The sequence below is a fragment of the Callithrix jacchus genome, chromosome 8 (genome assembly GCF_049354715.1).
Source record: "Callithrix jacchus isolate 240 chromosome 8, calJac240_pri, whole genome shotgun sequence".
Lineage (NCBI taxonomy): Eukaryota > Metazoa > Chordata > Mammalia > Primates > Cebidae > Callithrix > Callithrix jacchus.
The window spans coordinates 30,656,293-30,679,088 of NC_133509.1; the positions used below are offsets into that span (position 1 = coordinate 30,656,293).

At 40.1% G+C, this 22,796-nt stretch overlaps 1 protein-coding gene across 5 annotated transcripts in view; it reads right to left on the reverse strand.

Moving 5' to 3' along the window:
• The window catches only part of TTBK2 (tau tubulin kinase 2), a 169,032-nt gene extending 152,359 nt beyond the window's left edge, over nt 1-16,673 (reverse strand). For 3 of the 5 annotated variants that reach the window (XM_054240542.2, XM_078334051.1, XM_017976786.4), the window contains exon 1: nt 16,352-16,673. Coding sequence is in view for 2 of the 5 variants with exons in the window: in XM_035262002.3 (XP_035117893.3) it covers nt 15,675-15,773 (99 nt within the window). In the remaining 3 variants the exon portion in view is untranslated. Of the gene's footprint in view, nt 1-15,674; nt 15,925-16,351 lie in introns of those variants that run through there. The other 2 variants (XM_035262002.3, XM_017976787.4) reach the window with 1 other exon arrangement.
• Between the last annotated feature and the right edge of the window lie 6,123 nt (nt 16,674-22,796).

Sequence of the window (22,796 nt, forward strand, 5' to 3'; positions counted from 1 at the left end):
ATTTTAAGAACAGAACTTTCGTGAACTCTGTGAGTCATTCTAAGCACATTATTGAACCAAGGGAGACTGCAGGAAGGCCCAACACTCAACCAGGAAAAATCTGAGTGGCTTGCGACTACAGTCTAAAGTGAAGGCAGATTTGTGGGACTGAGCCCTGTAATCTGGGGAATCTGCATAACTTGAAGCAATTAGTGACAGAATTAAAGTTAATTATAAGACACCCAGGTGATGTCAGTAAATTTAAACACAACCATCAAACAACTGGAACTGACCTTTATAGAACACTCCACCCAACAAAAACAGAATACACACTCAACTCACATGGAACATACACCAAGAAACCATATAATATCCCAGGTCACAAAACAAATTTTAACAAATTTAAAAGAACTGAAATCATACATACTATGTTCTCTGATAACAAGCTAGTATGTTCTAGCTTAATGGTATTAAGCTAGAAATTAGTAACAGTAAGATAACCAGAAACTCTACAAACACTTGGAAATTAAACAATAAGAACAGGGCAAGCTGCCTGATTTTATGTAAATAACACTTTATTGGAACTAAGACATGGCTCATTCATTTATATGTTGTGTATGGCTGATTTTACACTGCCAAGTTAAATAACTGCAACTCAGATGGCATTGCATTTAGGCCTAACATATTTATTATTTAAACCTTTAATAAAATATTTGGCTGGGTATGGGGGCTCACACCTATAATCCCAGCACCTTGGGAGGCTGAGGCAGCTGGTTCGCTTGAGCTCAGGAGTTCGAGACCAGCCTGCGCAACATGGCAAGACCCTGTCTCTACAAAAATTATAAAAATTAGCCACGTATGTGACACACCTATGGTCGAAGTTACTCAGAAGACTGAGGTGGGAGAATCACTTGAGCCAGGAAGTTAAGGCTGCAGTTAGCTGTAATTGCAAGACTGCACGCTAGCCTGGATGACAGAGTAAGACCCTGTCCCAAGAAAAAAAAAAAAAAAAAAGAGGCTGGGCACAGTGGCTCACACCTGTAATTCCAACACTTTGGGAAGCTGAGGCGGGCAGATCACCTAAGGTCAGGAGTTCAAGACCAGCTTAGCCAAGATAGTGAAACCCTGTCTCTACTAAAAATACAAAAATTAGCCAGGCGTGGCTGTAATCCCAGCTACCCAGGAGGTTGAGGCAGGAGATCTCTGGAACACAAAGAGAAAAAGGAAAGAAAGAAAAAAGAATGTTTGCCAATGCCTATTCTAAATAAGCTATGGTGAAAGACAAAGACCCCAGGCAAATTAGAAAATCTTTGAACTGAACAAAAAGTAAAAATAGGACATATGGTATGCAGCTAAAGCAATGATTAGAGGAAAAACTATAGCACTAAAAGCTTATATTAAAAATGAGGCCACGTGCAGTGGCTTAGGCCTGTAATCCCAACACTTTGGGAGGCCAATGCAGGAGAACTTGAGGCCAGGAGTTCAAGGCCAGCCTGGGCAACCTATCAAGACCCTATTACTACAAATGTTTTTTTATATAAAACTTAACTGTGTGTGATGGGTGCCTATAGTCCTAGCTACTAAAGAGGCTGGGGCAGGAAGATCATTTAAGCACAGAAGGTTGAGGCTGCAATGAGCTATGCTCACTCCATTGCACTCCAGCCTGGATGACAGAGACCTTGTTCTTAAAATATATATGTAATACTAAAATAATTTTTAAATTGAAAATAAGCGAGAAAGTTTCTAATTAAAAATATAAGTTTCCACATAGGGAAAAAAACTAAAAACAAACTAAACTCAAAACAAGCAGAAGAAAGAACCAAAAGGTAAAATAATAATAATGAAATTAAAACCAGAAAAGCCACGGGGGACAAAAAAAAAAACCAATGAAACCAAAAGCAAACTCTTTATAAAGATCAATATAATTTATAAGCTTTTAGGAAAACTGGGAAAAAAGAATATACAAATAATCAATATTATGAATGAAAAAGGAGTTATCATTATAGACTCCACAGACATAAATATATAATAAGGAAATATAATGAACAACATTATACACAGAAAGTGAACAGCTGAAAAAAAAAAAAAAAAAAAGAAAGTGAACAGCTGATAACCATCAAAAACCACAAACTACCACAATTCACCCAAGATGAAAGGGACCTCCTTAATAGACCTACTAAAAAATATGAGCATGATATGATTTGACTGTGTCCCGACCCAAATATCATCTTGAATTGTAGTCCCCATAATTCCCACATGTCATGGGAGGAACCTAGTGCTAGGTAACTGAATCATGGGGGTGGTTTCCTCCATGATGCTGTTCTTGTCATAGTGAGTGAGTCTCACAAGATCTGATGGTTTTATAAAAGGCAGTTCCCCTGCACACGCTCTCTCACCTGCTGCCATGTAAGACATGCCTTTGTTCCTCCTTTGCCTTTCACTATGATTGTGAGGCCTCCCCAGCTAAGTGGAACTGTGAGTCCATTAAACCTCTTTTCCTTCATAAATTACTCAGTCTCAGGTAAGTCTTTATTAGCAGTATGAGAATGGACTCATTCAGGCCTAGATTTTACTCCCAATGGCAAATTCTACTAAACATTTTTTTTTATTGCATTTTAGGTTTTGGGGTACATGTGCAGAACATGTAAGACATTTGCATAGGTACACACATGGCAGTGTGTTTTGCTGTCTACCTCCCCTTCACCCACATTTGGCATTTCTCCCCAGGCTATCCCTCCCCAGCTTTCCCCGCCGCTGTCCCTCCCCTCTTCCCCCCAGTAGACCCCAGTTTGGTACTCCCTTCCCTGTGTCCATGTGTTCTCATTTTTCATCACCTACCTATGAGTGAGAATATGCGGTATTTCATTTTCTGTTCTTGTGTCAGTTTGCTGAGAATGATGTTCTCCAGATTCATCCATGTCCCTACAAAGGACATGAACTCATCATTTTTGATTGCTGCATAATATTCCATCGTGTATATGTGCCACATTTTCCCAATCCAGTCTATCATCAATGGGCATTTGGGTTGGTTCCAAGTCTTTGCTAATGTAAACAGTGCTGCAATGAACATTCGTGTGCATGTGTCCTTATGGTAGAACAATATATAGTCCTTTGGATATATACCCAGTGATGGGATTACTGGGTCAATTGGAATTTCTATTTCTAAGGCCTTGAGGAATCGCCACACCGTCTTCCACAATGGTGGAACTAGTTTACACTCCTATCAACAGTGTAAAAGTGTTCCTATTTCTCCACAGCCTCTCCAGCATCTGTTGTCTCCAGAATTTTTAATGATCGCCATTCTAACTGGCGTGAGATGGTATCTCAATGTGGTTTTGATTTGCATCTCTCTAATGACCAGTGATGATGAGCATTTTCTCATATGTTTGTTGGCCTCTTGTATGTCTTCTTTTGTAAAGTGTCTGTTCATATCCTTTGCCCATTTTTGAATGGGCTTGTTTTTTTCCTGTAAATCTGTTTGAGTTCTTTGTAAATTCTGGATATCAGCCCTTTGTCAGATGGGTAAACTGCAAAAATTTTTTCCCATTCTGTTGGTTGCCGATTCACTCTAGTGACTGTTTCTTTTGCTGTGCAGAAGCTGTGGAGTTTCATTAGGACCCATTTGTCTATTTTGGCTTTTGTTGCCAATGCTTTTGGTGTTCTGGTCATGAAGTCCTTGCCTACTCCTATGTCCTGGATGGTTTTGCCTAGATTTTCTTCTAGGGTTTTTATGGTGCCAGGTCTTATGTTTAAGTCTTTAATCCATCTGGAGTTAATTTTAGTGTAAGGTGTCAGGAAGGGGTCCAGTTTCTGCTTTCTGCACATGGCTAGCCAGTTTTCCCAACACCATTTATTAAACAGGGAATCCTTTCCTCATTGCTTGTTTTTGTCAGGTTTATCCAAGATTGTATAGTTGTAGATATGTTGTGTTGCCTCCGATGCCTCTGTTCTGTTCAATTGGTCTATATCTCTGTTTTGGTACCAGTACCATGCTGTTTTGATTACTGTAGCCTTGTAGCATAGTTTGAAATCCAGTAGTGTGATGCCCCCCGCTGTGTTCTTTTTGCTTAGAATTGACTTGGCTATGCGGGCTCTCTTTTGGTTCCATATGAAGTCCATGGTGGTTTTTAACAGCTCTGTGAAAAAAGTCAGTGGTAGCTTGATGGGGATAGCATTGATTCTGTAAATTACTTTGGGCAGTATAGCCATTTTCACGATATTAGTTCTTCCTAACCATGAACATGGAATGTTTCTCCATCTGTTTGTGTCCTCTCTGATTTCGTTGAGCAGTGGTTTGTAGTTTTCCTTGAAGAGGTCCCTTATATTCCTTGTGAGTTGTATTCCTAGGTATTTTATTCTTTTTGTAGCAATTGTGAATGGCAGTTCGTTCTTGATTTGGCTTTCTTTAAGTCTGTTATTGGTGTAGAGGAATGCTTGTGATTTTTCCACATTGATTTTATATCCTGAGACTTTGCTGAAGTTGCTTATCAGTTTCAGGAGTTTTTGGGCTGAGGCGATGGGGTCTTCTAGGTATACTATCATGTCGTCTGCAAATAGAGACAATTTGGCTTCCACCTTTCCTTTTTGAATACCCTTTATTTCTTTTTCTTCCCTGATTGCTCTGGCTAGAACTTCCAGTACTATATTGAATAGGAGTGGTGAAAGAGGGCATCCTTGTCTAGTGCCAGATTTCAAAGGGAATGCTTCCAGTTTTTGCCCATTCAGTATGATATTGGCTGTTGGTTTGTCATAAATAGCTTTTATTACTTTAAAGGGCTGTTGTATTTTGTCAAAGGCCTTCTCTGCGTCTATTGAGATAATCATGTGGTTTTTGTTTTTGGTTCTGTTTATGTGGTGAATTACGTTTATAGACTTGTGTATGTTGAACCAGCTTTGCAACCCTGGGATGAATCCTACTTGATCATGATGGATAAGTTTTTTGATATGCTGTTGCAATCGGCTTGCCAGTATTTTATTGAAGATTTTTGCATCTATGTTCATCATGGATATTGGTCTGAAGTTTTTTTTTCTTGTTGGGTCTCAGCCAGGTTTTGGTAACAGGATGATGTTGGTCTCATAAAATGATTTGGGAAGGATTCCCTCTTTTTGGATTATTTGGAATAGTTTTAGAAGGAATGGTACCAGCTCCTCTTTGTGTGTCTGGTAGAATTTGGCTGTGAACCCATCTGGACCTGGGCTTTTTTTGTGTGGCAGGCTCTTAATTGCTGCCTCGACTTCAGACCTTGTTATTGGTCTATTCATAGTTTCGTCTTCCTCCTGGTTTAGGCTTGGGAGGACACAGGTGTCCAGGAATTTATCCATTTCTTCCAGGTTTACTAGTTTATGTGCATAGAGTTGTTTGTAATATTCTCTGATGATGGTTTGAATTTCTGTGGAATCTGTGGTGATTTCCCCTTTATCATTTTTTATTGCATCTATTTGGTTGTTCTCTCTTTTCTTTTTAATCAATCTGGCTAGTGGTCTGTCTATTTTGTTGATCTTTTCAAAAAACAGAATATACATTCTTCTCAGCACCACATCACACCTACTCTAAAATTGACCACATAATTGGAAGTAAAGCACTCCTCAGCAAATGCAAAACAACTGAAATCATAACAAACAGTCTCTCAGACCATAGTGCAATCAAGTTAGAACTCAGAATTCAGAAACTAACCCAGAATCGCACAGCTTTATGGAAACTGAACAACTGGCTCTTGAATGTTGACTGGATAAACAATGAAATGAAGGCAGAAATAAAGAAGTTCTTTGAAACCAACGAGAATGAAAACACAACATACCAGAATCTCTGGGACACATTTAAAGCAGTCTCCAGAGGAAAATATATAGCAATAAGTGCCCATATGAGAAGAGTGGAGAAATCCAAAATTGACACCCTATCGTCAAAATTCAAAGAGCTAGAGGAGCAAGATCAAAAAAACTCAAAACCTAGCAGAAGACAAGAAATAACTAAGATCAGAGCAGAACTGAAGGAGATAGATACACGAAAAACTCTTCAAAAAGCTTTTAAAATAAAGTTAATAGAATTAGCTGATCAAAAAGGGAATAAAAATAAATCAATGCCACCTACTATTTCTAGACTGGCAAAAGTACAGATTAGGCCAGGTGAGGTGGCTCAGACCTGCAATCCCAGCACTTTGGGACGCTGAGATGGGAAGACTGCCTGAGACCACGAGTTCAAGACCAGCCCAGGCAACATAGCAAGATGCCATCTCTACAAAATTTTAAAAATTAACTCAGGTGTGGTGGCATGTGTCTATAATCCTAGCTATTCAGAAGGTTGAAGCAAGAGGATCACTGGAGCCTAGGAGTTCAAAGCTGCAGTGAGCCATGATTGTACCACTGCATTCCAGCCTGAGTGATAGAACAAGACCCTGTCTCAAAAAAAAAAGTATAAATTAGTTCTCAAATGTGTTTAACTTGCAGCAAATTTGGAGTACTCACCCATATGAAGGCAGCATTGTGACAGTTAATATCAAAGAAGAAAATTCTTAAATTAAAAAGTGAGGACTTCTGTACAACTCTAGTAGGAATATACTTTGTTGTTGTTGTTTGCTAATCATCCAGTGTGCATGCTAAGGGAATGTACTTTGAAAACAGTATTGTATTGTATTATAAAAGAAAGCTGAAGATATGCATACTCTGTGACTCAGCAACTCCTTAACTAGGTACATATCCTAGAAATAATTTTTCCCCATGCACACCAGCAAACAGGTGCAAGAATGTTCACAGTCACATTGTCCACAGATGCTAAAAACTGCAAACAACCCAAATGTCCAGCAAGAGAAGAATGGATAAATTACAGTATATTCATCCAGTAAATATATTCATACAGCAGCTTCCTACTGCTGCCAAACAAATATGACAAATTTAGTAGCAAAAATAACACAAATGTATAATCTAAGAGTTCAAGAGGTCACAAGTCTGAGCTTCTACTGGGCTAAAGTTCTAATAATTTATTTTCTTGCCTTTTCTAGCTTCTAGAAGCCACTTGAATTATCTTTTTTGTTTTTTTAGAGTCAGAGTCTCACTATGTTCTCCAGGCTGGAGTGCAGTAGCTAGCTTATCACAGGCTCAACTGCTATACACTACAGTCTCTAAGTCCTGCACCCAAGTGATCCTCCTGCCTCACCTTCCAAATAGCTGGGAATTAAGTGCACCACCAGGCCTAGCTTGCCTGAATTATTTGGTTTATGGTCTCATCTCCCACCTTCAAAGTCAGTAGTATAGCATCTTCAGATCTCTCTCTGACCCTTGCTTCCACTGTCACATCTCTCTCTGACGAAGTATATGCCTCCCTCTTATAAGCACCCCCTTGGGATTTCATTGGACCCACCCAGATAATCAAGAACAATCTTCCTCTCTCAAGAGCCTTAATTTAATCTTATCTGCAAAGTATCTTCTGCCACTTAAGTTAACATATTCATGTGTTGGGGATTAGGACATGAACATTTTGTGGGGCCATTATTCCACTTACCACAAAAACTACACTAAAAAGAAAATATTGCTACACTGAACTACATGAATGAATCCCTCAAACAACACTGAAAAAAATTAAGAAAGACAAAATAACATATACAATATGAGCCCTTTTACATAAAGTCCAAAAATATGCAAAACTAAAATATGTTAAATGGAGATGCAAATATAGATAGCAAGTATATAAGGAAAAGAAAAACATTATAATCACAAGTCTTATAAGAATGGATATCTCTGAGGTAAAGAAGGCAGGTGAAAGCCAGGCAGCTTATACCTGTAGTAATCACAGCTAGTATTAGGGAGGCTGAGGATCACTTGAGCCCAGATGTTTGAGATCAGCCTAACCAACACAGGGAGATCCCATCTCAAACAAAACAAAACAAAACAAAAAGGCAGGTGAGATCAGAAACAAGATTCTGAGATGCTGGCAATGTTTTATTTCTTGAACACAGGCTTTATAATTATTCCTTAAACTACACATATATGTTTTATATACTCCATGATTAATGCATCTTATAAAAAGAACAGTAACAGATAATAGTTATATAAACCAGAAACAGAGAAAGCTAGACACAGATTAGGCAACAATAATCTAGCAGGGTGAGACAGCAGAAGAGTATCCTACCTATGCAATTAAAAAAAAAAAGTCAAGTTGAGCATGAAGCAGAAATATAGGTTTGGAGTAAAGAAACAACCTTAGAAGTATACACACAATTTACGTCTTCCTAAATTTCTTGAGGTCAAGGTCATCTACTCAGCCAGGTGTGGTGGCTCCACCTGTAATTCCAGCACCTTGGGAGGCAGAGCTGATGAGTAAACACACACACACACACACACCCCACACAAAATCTCATAATGTCTTTTAAAAGATTACGAATTTGTTTTGGGCCACATTCAAAACTGTCCTGGGCCGCATGCGGCCCATGGTTGCAGGTTGGACAAGCTTGGTCTATGTGAAAAGGATGCTTATAAGGACAAAGAATACATAGGCCTGAAAGGTAAACTGAGTTCAAACTGCAAAAACCTTGTAAGGAGAAAGAATACACAGGCTTGAAAGGTAAACTGAGTTCAAACTACTAGGAAAAGGATGGACTTCATTCGAGTCGGCATGGTGGCGCGGGGTGGGCCTGAATGCACCCCTTCAGGAGCAGGAGGATGATATAATATAAGAGGAAAAAAAGCATCCATTTATAAAACTATTACTATCACTCAGGCGAAAGTAACAAACTTCTCCTACATTTGGAAGGGAAACTAGATAACTCACCAAATAGCACAGTTCTACAAGTGTCATATAGTTTATATAAGATTCTACTCTTTGGCCAGGCCCAGTGGCTCACACCTGTAACCCCAGAACTTTGGGAGGCAAAGGTGGGTGGATCACCTGAGGTCAGGAGTTCAAGACCATCCCTGCCAACATGATGAAACTCCATCTCTACTAAAAATGCAAAAAATTAGCTGGGCATGGTAGCACACACACCTATAGTTCAAGCTACTTAAGAGGCTGAGGCAGGAGAATTGCTTTAACCCAGGAGGTGGAGGTTGTAGTGAGCCAAGACTGCGCCATTGCACTCTGGCCTGAGTGACAAGAGCAAAACTCCATCTCAAAAAAAAAAGTGTCTAAATTGTTACATATTAAAAACAAAACAAGATCATGTGTATTTGTTTCTACATGTTTACAAAGAGTAAACACCAGATAAATTTTTCAAGGCATTTAATATACTAACAAGCAACAGAAATAAGGAGCAAGGATCCGATGAACCCAATGGGATTTTGGTTTTGTTTTTATCCCATAGATCTTAGCAAGAGCTCCTCTGAAGAGTAGTAAAAAGAAATGAAGATTTGTAAATAACCCAATTTGCTGATGGCAAAAGAAGAGAAAGAAAGTTTATTCAGCACTCACACTTCAATTGTTCCTTATAAACTTTCAGAGGAGGTAAATTATACTTCTGGCAAAGTAAAATCTCTCTGAGTTCAATAAATCTAAGTAAAATACCTATCAAAAGTTAAGAGAAGCTTTACAGGTCAGTATGGTTACAATTACTGACAACAGAATAAAAGCGTAAACAACCTAGTTTTCTTCTCCCTGGCTACCATACTAACAACACATGAACAAATTCTTCCCTTATAGGAAGGACAGTGTAACTTACATGGTCAGATTGTTAAGGAAAACACTAAACATTCCTTGGGTAAACAAAATCATTCCTGGGGTAAAATCTACTGTAACCAAATCGGCCAAGCATTATATCTATTATCTTCCCACTAAGAGAAAGAAAAATCAAAACAGAACCTTTTCAGAAAGTATCTTCACTGCAATAACATTTTAAGTATATTAACTTCCTTTTTTTTTTTTTTTTTTTTTTTTTTTTTTTGAGATAGAGTCTATCTACCTCTGTTGCCCAGGCTGGAGTACAGTGGCACGATCTCAGCTCACTGCAACCTCTGCCCTTGGGTTCCGGCAATTCTCCTGCCTCAGCCTCCCCAGTAGCTGGGATTACAGGCATGCACCACCATGCCTGGCTAAGTTTTGAATTTTTTAGTAGAGACAGGGATTCACTATATTCACCAGGCTGGTCTCGAACTCCTGACCTCATTATCTGCCCACCTCAGCCTTCCAAAGTGCTGGAATTATAGGTGTCAGTCACCACACCCGACCTTAACTTCCTTTTTTAAAAATATTAAAACTGGCCAGGCACAGTTGCTCATGCCTGTCATCCCTGCACTTTAGGAGGCCGAGGTGGGTGAATCACTTGAGGACAGGAGTTCGAGACCAGTCTGGCTAATATGATGAAACCCCATCTCTATAAAAACACAAAAATTTAGCCAGGCATGATGGTGGGTGCCTGTAATTCCAGATACTCAGGAGGCTGAGACGGGAGAATCGCTTGAACCCAGGAGTCAGTGGTTGCAGTGAGCTGAGATCGCGCCACTGCACTGCAGGCCTAGGCAGCTGAGTAAGACTCCATCTCAAAAATAAGACAAAACAAAACAAAAAACCAGTTTATATTCCTTTTTAAAAACTATTAGGGGTTAATTATATTTATTTGTTTAGTGAGAATATGTTATTTTAACAGGTAATGGTTATACTAATCTTATTTTCTAAACCCAAAACTGAGTGCCAGCATATCATATGTGTATTTTTTCCTGATTTATAAATGTATTTTTTAAAACTTATAAAGAAATTCTAATTACTTGTATATTTAATGAATTATATCCTAACATATTATACCCTAATCATCTGTACATTGAATGAATCACCTATAAGCTACTGGACGCTAGCTACAGAGACACTCTAACGATCTACTTGGAACACCTCCTTCTTACAACCATGGCTTGTACTCTGGCTTCTGGTAGTACAGTCCTAACTTCTCATGGTTCAAACAAAGAGTGTAAAACATAACATAAGAACTCTGTCAGTATTCAAGCAATTGAGGCTTGGTACAACCCAAAGTAGAAACCCATACTGGAGGGAAGGGGGCTCTTTAGGACAAAACTCTTCCAAGTGTTCTTGTGTTCTGAAAGAACTTGTCTAAAGCTGTTTCAGGGGTTGTGTGGATATTTAATTTCAAATAGCCTTTTAAATTTAATAACATTTATTTTTTTCCATTATTTATTTAATTATTTAACTAATTACAGGGATAATATATCTACTAGCCTCTGAATCTGGTGAATTATGTAGAATGAACTGTGATTGATGAAACAGAAACTTCTTCCCAGAACCTACATCTTGACTGTTAGGTCTGTTAAATGCTCATGTCTGCATCTTCCCTTCATAATACTTGGAACACTTATAATTCCTTCTTCTGCAAATGCCTGCTTCCACTATTTGTAAGCTCCAAAAGTGAGTATTTGTCTTGTTCACTGTTAAATCTCTAACCCATGCACAGTAACATGGTACATGCTTGACAAGTGTTTAATGAATGAATGAAGCTACTGTAATACAGTAATCCCCCTTATCCACGGTTTCACTTTCTGCAGTTTCAGTTACCCATGGTCAACCACAGTCCAAAAATTTTTAATGGAGAATTCCAGAAATAAACAATTCATAAGTTTTAAATTGTATATTGTTTTGAGTATGGTGATGAAATCTCAACTTGTTCAGCTCTGTTGCACCTAGGTTGTGAACCATCCCTTTGTCCAGCATGTATCTGCACTGTCTATGCTGCCCTACTGTTTGTCACTTAGTAGCCATCTGGGTTGTTAGATCACTGTCTCAGTATGACAGTGCTTGTGTTCAAGTAACTAACTCTTATTTTACTTAATAATGGCCCTAAAACACAAGAGTAGTGATACTGGCATATTATAACTATTCTATTTTATTATTAGCTATTGTTGTTACTCCCTTCCTATGCTTAATTTACAAACTTTATCATAGCTGTGTGTGTATAGAAAAAACATAGTTATCTACAGCGGTAAGTACTATCATAGGTTTTAGGCATCCAGTGGGGGGGTCTTGGAATATATGCCTCTCAGATGGGGATGATTATAGTAGTTCAAAGTTTCAGAGAGACTAAGCTAAGGTGGTAGCAGTGGAAATAAAAGGCAGAGAGCTAGGCATTGTGGCTCATGCCTGTAATTCCAGCACTTTGGGAGGCTGAGGTGGGAGGATCGCTTGAACTCACGAGTTCAAGACTAGCCTGGGCAACACAGTGGGACCCTCTCCTATACAAACATTTTAAAAATTAGCCAGGTGTAGTGGCACATGTCTATAGTCACAGCTACCCAAGAGGCTAAGGTGGGAGGATTGTCTGAGCCCAGGAGGTCAAGGCTGCAGTGACTATGATCATGGCACTCCAGCATGGGCAACACAGCAAGACCCTGTCTAAAAAAAAAAAAAGAAAGAAAGCAGAGGTTTTGTGTGAGTAGAACCATGGGAAATAGGGAGCAAAAATAAAAAATAAAAAACAAAAGACAGAGAGAGTGTCTGTGTGTGTTTTGATCCTGTATGACTGAATGATAATGCCTTTATTTATAGAATTAAGGAAGTTAAAAAGAGAACTGACTTTTGTCCTGGATATGTTGAATATTTTAAATGCTAGGGAAGTCCAGCAGAAATGAAGTCCCAATCTAGTTTATTATCTACCATATAATTTAGCTTCCAGATGATTTTCTTAAATCAAATTTCATGAAAGGCAAGGCTCATATTTTTTTCTTTGGTTATTCATTTGTTTCCTATTTCTGCCCCCCACATCTTTGCTTTATTGGTCATCAAAAACTGTTTTTTTGTTTTTGTTTTTGAGACACAGTTTTGCTCTGTCACCCAGGCTGGAGGGCAGTGAGGTTGGCTCACTGCAACCTCCGTCTCCTAGGTTCAAGCAATTTGCCTGCCTCAGCCTCCAGAGGACCTGGGACTACAGGCGTGCGCCACCACAGCTGGCCAATTGTGTTTTTAGTAGAGAAGGGGTTTCACCATATTGGCCGGGCTAGTCTCCAACTCCTGACCTTGTGATCCTGCCTCGGCTTCCCAAAGTGCTGTGATTACAGGCATGAGCCACCGCACCCAGCCCTAACTTCCACTCTTTAGGAGACACTATTACATCCCAGATTCTTTTCAAAGGACATTTAGTTTTTTACATTGGGAAGCTTTACTCTAACTGAAGTGAAAGCAAATTCCTATAATATAATAAAAAACAGCTATAAACATTCTAAATCACCAAGGATTATATATACAAAATTTTTTAAAAATCCAAAATGTTAACAAAAGTTTATAAGTACTATTTGTTCACTTAAGTATCAATAGTCATATGACATTAATGAAATTATACTAAGAAGTCTACTTAAAAATCACCTGCTAAAAAGATGAAATTTTCTAGCAAAACTGACATTCATATTATGTAATAATATAATTTCAATCTGTATTGTAAACCTATAATCAAGGATCGCCAGATTTTAAAGAGGCAGAAACTGTTTTGAGTAGTAATGTGTTGTCCTTAGGCTCCAAATTTAGTTCCAAACACTGAATTTTTTCATAAGAACTTAAAGGCTCTTTTACCAAATATAGAATTACAATATTTAACTTGAAAGCATTCAGTATTTTCAGCATAAAAGGTTCTATCCACTGAAGCCTGGGGGAAAAAAATTCCACTACCACACATTGTTTACAATGTGCTTGATGACAGAAAAAAAAAAAGACTAGGAAATAAAACTGAATAAAATGTATTTAATTTTAAAAATCCATAAATGTTGAAGGTATGTTGCAATATTACTAATCAAATAAACAGAAATAGCTCCAGCTATATTTTCGGTGTCTCTCAAAAGTCTCAATAAGAGCAAAAAAAATGAATACATGACTACAGTAATTTTGAGTAGCATAACCTCAAATTGAAAAGACTGTTTGCTATATATTTCCTATAGGAGCTTTTTTAAGTGGGGAAAGAAGTAAGCTATATTTTCCATAATTCTTTGAGAATTATTTTGCTGATCAACACAGTCTCCACTAGTTCAATAATGATCATAAACACTTTTCTTTATCAGAGATTTATATATATATAAATATATGTATTTTATATATATTTATTAAAAAAATACATATATATATACTTTTTTTCTAAGATGGGGTCTTGCTCTATCACCCAGGCTGTAGTGCAGTGGAGTGATTACAGCTCATAGCAGCTTCAACCTCAGCCTCCCTAGTAGCTAGAACCATAGTGTGAGCCACCATGCCCAGCCAAATTTTGGTTTGTTTGTTTGTAGAGACAGAACCTCCCTATGTTGCCTAGACTGGTCTCAAACTCCTGGGCTCAAGTGATCCTCCTGCCTTGGCCTCCCAAAGTGCTGAGATTACAGGCATAAGCTTTTTTTTTTTTTTTTTTAAGCAACAAACATTTTTTATCTCACACAGTTTCTGAGAATTAGAACCTGAAAATTTCTTAGGTAGGTGGTTCTGGCTCAGAGTCTCTTATGAGTTGTAATCAAGCAGTCATCTGTATGTATGTTACTTTTTAAAGTTATAAAGCATATAAAAAACTGGCTGCCCCCGCCACCAAAGTGAAATTTAAATTCCATGATCACAGCTAACTCCGATTTGTAATATTTATTTACTTTAAAAAACCAGTAACTTATCGCTGCCATCTTTTTAGTGCACTTTTTAGATGTAAAAGGCCCTCAAAATTGTCTAAATTATACAAACTTCCCTTCTAGTATTACATTTAAAGATATTTGAAGCCACACATAATTGAGTTCAATTTGCTAAAGCAAATGAGGTCTAACCTCATGAAGATTTCCTGAAGTATTAAAATAATCAGTAAAGTCAAAAGAAGACACAAAAAAGCTGAAGTCATATATAATGCAATAATTTACTATATTATGTATTAACCATAGTACAAGATAATGAGCAAGATACATTATTCTCAGTCAGCCCCCTACCAATGTGCAAATTTGCATCAACTTGATATTATATATTAAATTAATGAAGTTATGGACTTTAATTTCTTGTATATCTAAAACTGGAAGAGGGAAAAAACATTTCCTAACATTCTATAATAAAAGAAAAATGTTAGAGAAATTTTCCTTTATAATCATGTTTCAAATGTCCCTTTCGGTGTCATGATAAAATCTTACCATATAGGAAAACATAAGCTTCTAAATCAAAGATTTCCTTCAATATGTCTTCAATTTGCATAGATCACAATATACCACACACATATTATTTGAAACAGTTTTTGACTTCAGATAAATGCCTCCATTAGTCCTATTAAGCTGTATTTGTCATCGTTACTGCTTCTTTATTTAAAAAAAAAAAAGGAAAAAAGCAGCAATAATTAGCATTCAATTCCCTCGATAAGTTAAAATCACTTCCCCCTTCTACCCCCAAATGAACGTTATTCTATTCCATTTAGCCAAAAATACAGTCAACATATCTTTGTGGTATATTGTGGCAAATCAGAATTTAGATACCAATGCAACTGTTATCAATGGCTCAGAACCAAACATTGTAACAAAACACACTGAGTGGATCCTCCCTCTGTGTGTGTGTATGTGTGTCTACATGTGCCCATTCATGACCCTCCCCCCCCACAAACTCAGTTTCTACTGAATAACAAAACATCTTCACATTGTTAAAAGCGTATAATAAAACTGTCCTCTCTAATGTTCAAACAAAGAACAATTTCTAAAGCGATGGGAGAGAAGAGTTAATACCAGAATTGCTGCTACCCATCAACTTTAATTCAAAGCAAAGTACAACTCAATGTCATTTTTACCTCTACCGTAGCCCCGACGGAAACAAAATTAACTTCACTGTAGGATAAAGTATCCTGGCATTCCAATGGATTATTTACTTCTCTGACTTGACAGAACATATACGCGGGTCTTTTGTCCCTCCCACAGCATCCCAGGGTGTCAACATCATCTCTGTCAAAGCAAATGACAAGTAAATCCCTCAGGTCATTACTTCAGCACCCTAAAGTACAAGAAAGTCGCGGCCTTCACTGTCGTTACAACACAGCAAACAGATTCTACAGTTCCATGTTCCTTTCCATTATAGTTGGGGAGGCGGGGTGGGAAACAAGCGCTCAGATTTCCTAGGAATCCGTGTTCGGTGCTCGTACCAGAAGTGGCATGAATACAAGTGATATGTGGGTCACCCACAGAGACAGACGCAGAACGAAGCTCCATGACCCTCCAAGTTCAGTGAAGACACCCAAAGCCTCGGGCAAAGCTGGGCAACAGCCTCCGGGGAAATGGGACAGAACCAGAACGATCTCCGGGGTGAAGAGTGACGGGGTCTGGCAGAAGCCCGGAACTTGCAGCGACCTGAGAGTCGCCGGTACCCTTCCCCTCCTCAGCAGGCTCGGTCATTCGGCGAGGGGTGCGGCCAGAGGAGGGGGTCTGTACTAGGGGAGGGCGGCGCCCTGGGGGGTCGGGGGGTGTGTCCTACCTGGGCCGTGGCGGACGCGGGGGTTCTGGCGGAGGACTCTGGTCCAGCTTAGGACCGGGACCGGAGGGGATTAACCCTCGGCGGACGGGACCGCCACTGCCTGCCCATCCCCCGCCGCCGACTGCGGCGGGACCCGAGCGCGGCTTCCAGGGCCAGCCGGCTGGGTAGTCCCTTAGGGTACGGTCCGCGTTTACTGGCGGCGGCGGCTGCTACTGCCGGCTCCCCCCAGCCTCTGCTCTTGTGCCAGCACCTGTTCCCCCTCCTGCCGCCGCCGCCGCCGCCTGGTCCCCACCGCTCCCATCGCCGCTGCGGCGACTACTGCAGCGCCCGCTGACCCGACCCGACGTTATTCTCCCCCCTCGTAACCCGACACAGCCTAGCCCACCTGCCCTGCCAGCGCGCACGCCCACCTCTCCGCTACAGGTGCTGATTGGAGAGTGCTTTCCGAACTCGCAGCGTCGGTTGGCTAGCCCCATTGCCTATCAAAAAGGGGGCGGAGAATCGGGTAGAAACCGTCTCCGCCCCCCACCGGAGTATTGCCGCTATCTTCAGGTTTGCCTGAGAGGGCGAGTTACCGGGAAAGGAGCAGCATAATGGCAGTGCGCATGCGCATAGGAATTCTGGGCCTCGTAGTTCCAGCCATAGCCTCAACTCCCCGCCTGTCCCGAGGGGAGAAGTAGGGCTTCCTAGACAAGTAGTTGGCGCACAGAGGTGTTCTAGCTCGACAGTTAAATTGGTTATAGAGGCATGGTTGTGACCCCAGGGTTGGGCTTTTCGGAATAAAATCGGAAATGCTTTGTCACGATACGAAATTACATACTGAGGCAGTCGCGATGAAGGGCCCAAATGGTGAGGCCCTGCAAGCCTTAAGGATCCATCCTCTTCCTCAGCACCAGCGCTGCCAGGATCCTGCAAATTGGCGCAGTCCCCAGAACCGCCTAACATGAAGCGAATCATCTTTGTGGGACCCGGGAAGGGCCTTAGGTGTGACGAGGAAAGGAAATGGGCACTTCTATAAACGAATGTCAGCCTGGAGACCGTCGTGTCCTTACGACTTCACAACCCAAGAACAAGATTTCATTCCCTTTGTGAAACACCGCTAGCTAAAGATTCAATGAGTAGCCCCGATGCAGACTAGTAAGAAATGCTTAGCAAGAGTATACGGGAGGTCCATAAAGACTTTCAAAGAAAAGCGAGGAGGGAGGAGCAAGGACGCTGTGCAAAATATGTTTCTATTTAGTGTTGATTGTGTCAGCCGCTTTGGTGAAGGAAAACCTTAAGATTAAGCGCCTCTCCCATCTTTGCCCACCAATGTACAGTAGAATAAACCCATTAAAACGGCTAAACAGCTTTCCTAAGGTTATAAAACTAGTGACAAAACCAAAACTCAGATCTCTCATACACCCCCCACATCTTATGTCCTTTCTACTTAAGAATCACAGTGACCCCCAGGAGTTTGCCATGGATGGAAAGAATGCAATGAATTATGAACTTCGTTTTACTTTAAATCCTTTTCTTCACTCAAGTGGCATTGTCATTAAAGCTGATTAAGAATATAGAAAGGTAAATGATTAATCCTATATTCAGTCTTGGAACTGTTCCTGTAGAATCTGTTTCTTCTTGTTCAGGAAGTACCATAGCCTCTTGACATTCTTTGAAAAACAGCAGGTGTCTCTATTGTCTGTCATGTCCAGACCCTTAGAACAAAAGCAGGACAAAATGTACATTAAAGGCAAGCGATGATGCAGGTCATCTTGTCCTGTGCAAACATAAAGATGTTGCCAAATCGTTTTTTATTTCTACTGATTAAAACCACAAGTTTCTTTTTCCACTACTATGTCTAATAGAATATTTCACTCATTTCAGAGTATTGGACAATCATGTAATTTGAATAAGAAAATATAAGGGTTTCTTTAAATATTTTTCTTTAAAGAAGTTTATAGGGACCAGGCACAGTGGCTAATATCTATAATCCCAGCACTTTGAGAGGCTGAGGTGGGAGGATCACTTGAGTCCAGGAGTTCAAGACCAGACTGAGCAACATAAGGAGACATAAGGAGATTCCTTCTCTACCAAAAAAAAAAAAATTATCATGGAAACATGGATTTAATTCTTTTTTTTAATTAGCTGGGCATTGTGGCATGCCTCTGTAGTCTTAGCTATTTGGGAGGCTGAGGTAGGAGGATCAGTCGAACCAAGGAGAGTTGAAGACCAGCCTAGGCAACATAGCAAGACCTTGTCTCTACTCAGGAATAAAAAATTTTTTTTTGACACAGAGTTTTGCTCTTGTTGCCCAGGGCAGAATGCAATGGTGTGATCTTGGCTCACTGCAACCTCTGCCTCCTGGGTTCAAGTGATTCTCCTGCCTCAGCCTCTCAAGTAGCTGGAATTACAGGTGCCTGCCACCATGCCCAGCTAATTTTTGTATTTTTAGTAAAGGTGGGTTTCACATGTTGCCTAGGATGGTTTGGAGCTCCCCAAATGATACACCAGCCTCAGCCTCCCAAAGTACTGGGATTACAGGTGTGAGCCACAGCACCTAGCCACAAAAATTTTTTAATTAGTCCAGGCATAGTAGTATACCCCTGTAGTCTCAGTTACTTAGGAGGCTGAGGCAGGAAGATTACTTGAGCCCTGGAGGTCAAGGCTGCAGTGAGCTATTATCACACCACTGCACTCCAGTCTGGGCAACAGCGATACCCTGTCTTTAAAAAAAAAAGTTTTTAGGGAAAAAATGAAAAAATGTTCAGATTCATGGAAATTAGGCTTAGCAATAAAAGCCTCCCTTTTTCTCTAGTCTTTTCCATTTAAGCACTATCGAGCTATCCCCAGAGATACTCTTTCAGTCAGGCTAAATTTCAATGTAATATGTTATTCAAGAGCTGGTTCCTGGTTGAGGAATCCCCTTTCAGATATAGATATAGATAGCTCTCAGGTATATATGTAACTCAAATATATATGTATATATCTCTTTTAAGAAATAAGGGGAGCATAGTGGCTCACACCTGTAATCCCAGCACTTTGGGAGTCCAAGGCAGGAGGATCCCTTAGCCCTGGAGTTGGAGACGAGCCCTAGCAACATAGTGAGACTCTGTCTCTACGAGAAATATGTTTTTAATTAGCTGGCCCTTGTAGTCCCAGCTACCCAGGAGGCTGAGATGGGAGGATTGCTTGAGCCCAAGAGGTTGAGGCTGCAGTGAGCTGATTGCACCGCTGCACTCCAGCCTGGGAGACAGAGCAAGACTGTGTCTCTAATAAATAAATAAATGTGGTAGTCAGCCTTCCAGATGGCCCTCAGTGATCCCTTCCTCACTTACTCTCATTCTTATTTATTCCTTTCCATACTGAATTTGACTGATTTTTGTAACCAATAGAATTTTTCAGAAATTAGTGTGAGAATATCAAGGCCAGGTTATAACAGTCATTGCAACTTCTGCCTTATGCCTTCCTGAATCACTTATTTAGAGAGAAGCCAGTTGTCCTCTCTTGTAGGTATTCTAGCAGTCCCATACAGGGGTCCCCTGGCAAGAAACTAAAGCATCACATCAACAATCAGCACCGGTTTGCCATCAATGTTAATAAGTCATTCTTGGAAATGAATCCTCCAGCCCCAGTCAAGCCTTCAGATGACCAAAGGCCCAGCTGGCTTCTTAACCACCACCTTGTGGGACACTCCAAGCCAGAACCACCCAGCTAAGCCACTTCTGAAATGGAGACCCACAGACACTATGTGATGTAGTACATGTTTACTATTGCTTTAAGCACTAATTTTTGGGATAATTGGTCATGCAGCAATAGATAACCACCAAGTAAGATTTGGGAAAATAAGAGAGCAGAATAACTCAAGTCTAAGAATGTGTCCCCGGATAAGTCTAAAGGAATGAGACAGATTCTAGGATCTGTCTTACAGCATATTCAAAGACATAATGTCCAAAGTTCAGATTTACATTAAAAAGTCCCCACAGCTTCTTTTCTCCTAGCATGAAATAAATAACATATTGAAGAATCTTTTTCTTCTTTTCCTTTCCTTCCATTTATGTCCTCTTCTACCTATCTTTAGGTATCACTTTGTAAACTTCTTCCCATAATCCAAACAGAAAGGATCTAGATGGGTCATTTACATCATATTGTTATCAGCACAGCACCCCAGTGTGAATATGTGTACAACTCAAGGAAAAGAGACCTCTGCCCTTTCCTTTTTCTCTCTCTCTCTTTAGAAACAAATCTCAGAGTTGCATACGAGAAGTGGGCAAATTGTATGATATGTTAATTATATATCAATAAATCTCTTTTTAAAAACTGTGTACACAGTGCTTTGAAACTTGAAACTCAATAGTGAACTCGTGGTCAAGCATTTCTACAAACCAGCAAACAGCCTTGTTTTTCAATTTTTCATCGAATAGATTTCTATTTAAGTATTACTTAATCTACAAACAAAATCCCCATAAACAAGTTTTTATAGATGCTACTAATGCCATCTACTCTGATAGGTACTGGGAAAACAGATTTGAATACATTCAGTCCTGTCCCTCAGGGTTTCACAATGCAATGATTAGCAAACATGCAAATCTTATTACAATACATTGTAATAACTGCTATAAGAGAGGTATAACAGCATATAAGGATACTCAAAGGCCAAATCCCTGGGGTTCTCCGAGAGCTTCATTTCTTTAAACCAGTGTCAGCTGCATTCTGATTTTGACATTCACATCAAAAGTATTCACTGCCTCAAATGTCTGTGTTTTTGAAACTTCATTCTTTACTTTTTAGTGAAAAGCTTATTTTTAAGTAAAAGCCTTGATTTTTTTTTTTTTTTTTTTGCGATGGAGTCTCACCCTGTAGCCCAGGATGGAGTGCAATGGCAGGATCTTGGCTCACTGCAACCTCCACCTCCCTGGTTCAAGCAGCTCTCCTGCCTCAGCCTTCCGAGTAGCTGGGATTACAGTAGCCTGCCAGCACACTAGGATAATTTTTGTATTTTTTTTTTGAGACGGAGTTTCGCTCTTGTTACCCAGGCTGGAGTGCAATGGCGCGATCTCGGCTCACTGCAGCCTCCGCCTCCTGGGATCAGGCAATTCTCCGACCTCAGCCTTCCAAGTAGCTGGGATTACAGGCACGCGCCACCATGCCCAGCTAATTTTTTGTATATTTTTAGTAGAGACGGGGTTTCACTGTGTTTACCAGGATGGTCTCGATCTCTTGACCTCTTGATCCACCCGCCTCGGCCTCCCAAAGTGCTGGGATTATAGGCTTGAGCCACCGCGCCCGGCCAATTTTTGTATTTTTAGTAAAGATGCGTTTTCACCATGTTGGCCAGATTGGTCTCAAACTCCCGACCTCAAGTGATCCATGTGCCTTAGCCTCCCAAAATTCTGGGATTCCAGGCATGAGCCACCGTGCCCGGCCTTAATTTCTTTTCTTTTTTGTGAAACAGAGTTTCACTCTTGTTGCCTGGGCTGGAGTGCATTGGTGTATTCTTGGCTCACTGCAACCTCTGCCTCCTGGGTTCAAGCGATTCTCCTGCCTCAGCCTCCCGAGTAGCTGAGACTACAGGTGCTGCCACCACACCCGGCTAATTTTTTTTTTTTTTTTTTTGCATTTTTAGTAGAGACAGGGTTTCACCATGTCAGCCAGGGTGGTCTCAAACTCTTGACCTTGTGATCCACCAGCCTTTGCCTCCCAAAGTGCTGGGATTACAGGCGTGAGCCACCTTACCTGGACTAAATTTCTAATTAAAGAAATTTTAAGCAAAAAGTATTAGGTAAGAGAAAATGGCATTGAGGGGGCAAGATTTAAAACTCTCAATTTGGGAGATAGAGTTTATTGTCTTTTAACCTATTGATTATCAGTTTGTGTTTGATGATAATGATTAAAATAGACCATAATATCAGAGAAGATTGACATTGACTAGATCTAGTAAAGTGAGAAAAGAAACTAAGAGTTTGCATTCACAGCGTAATTCTAATTGTTATTTCTTGATCTGTTTCCTATTTATGCCTTTTATGAAATAGAATATAATTATACCATTAAATGTTAACAGTTACCTTTTTGCAAGTTTTGTTAGAAGAGTGAATTATAGCTATACAAGTTTGCTCATATTTTTGTTGCAAGATCATCCATTTATCTATATTATATATATGTTATTAATATATTACATGTATAAATATATATTACATATACTTTTTTTTTGAGAGGGAGTTTCTCTCTTGTTGTCCAAGCTGGAGTGGAATGGCCTGATCTCGGCTCACTGCAACCTCCGCCTCCTGGGGTTCAAGCAATCCTCTGGCTTCAGCCTCCCGAGTACCTGGGATTACAGGCGCATGCCACCACTTCCGGCTAATTTTTTGTATTCTTAGTAGAAACGGGGTTTCACCACGCTGGGTCAGGATGGTCTCGAACTCCTGACCTCAAGTGATCCGCTCTCCTCGGCCTCCCAAAGTGCTGG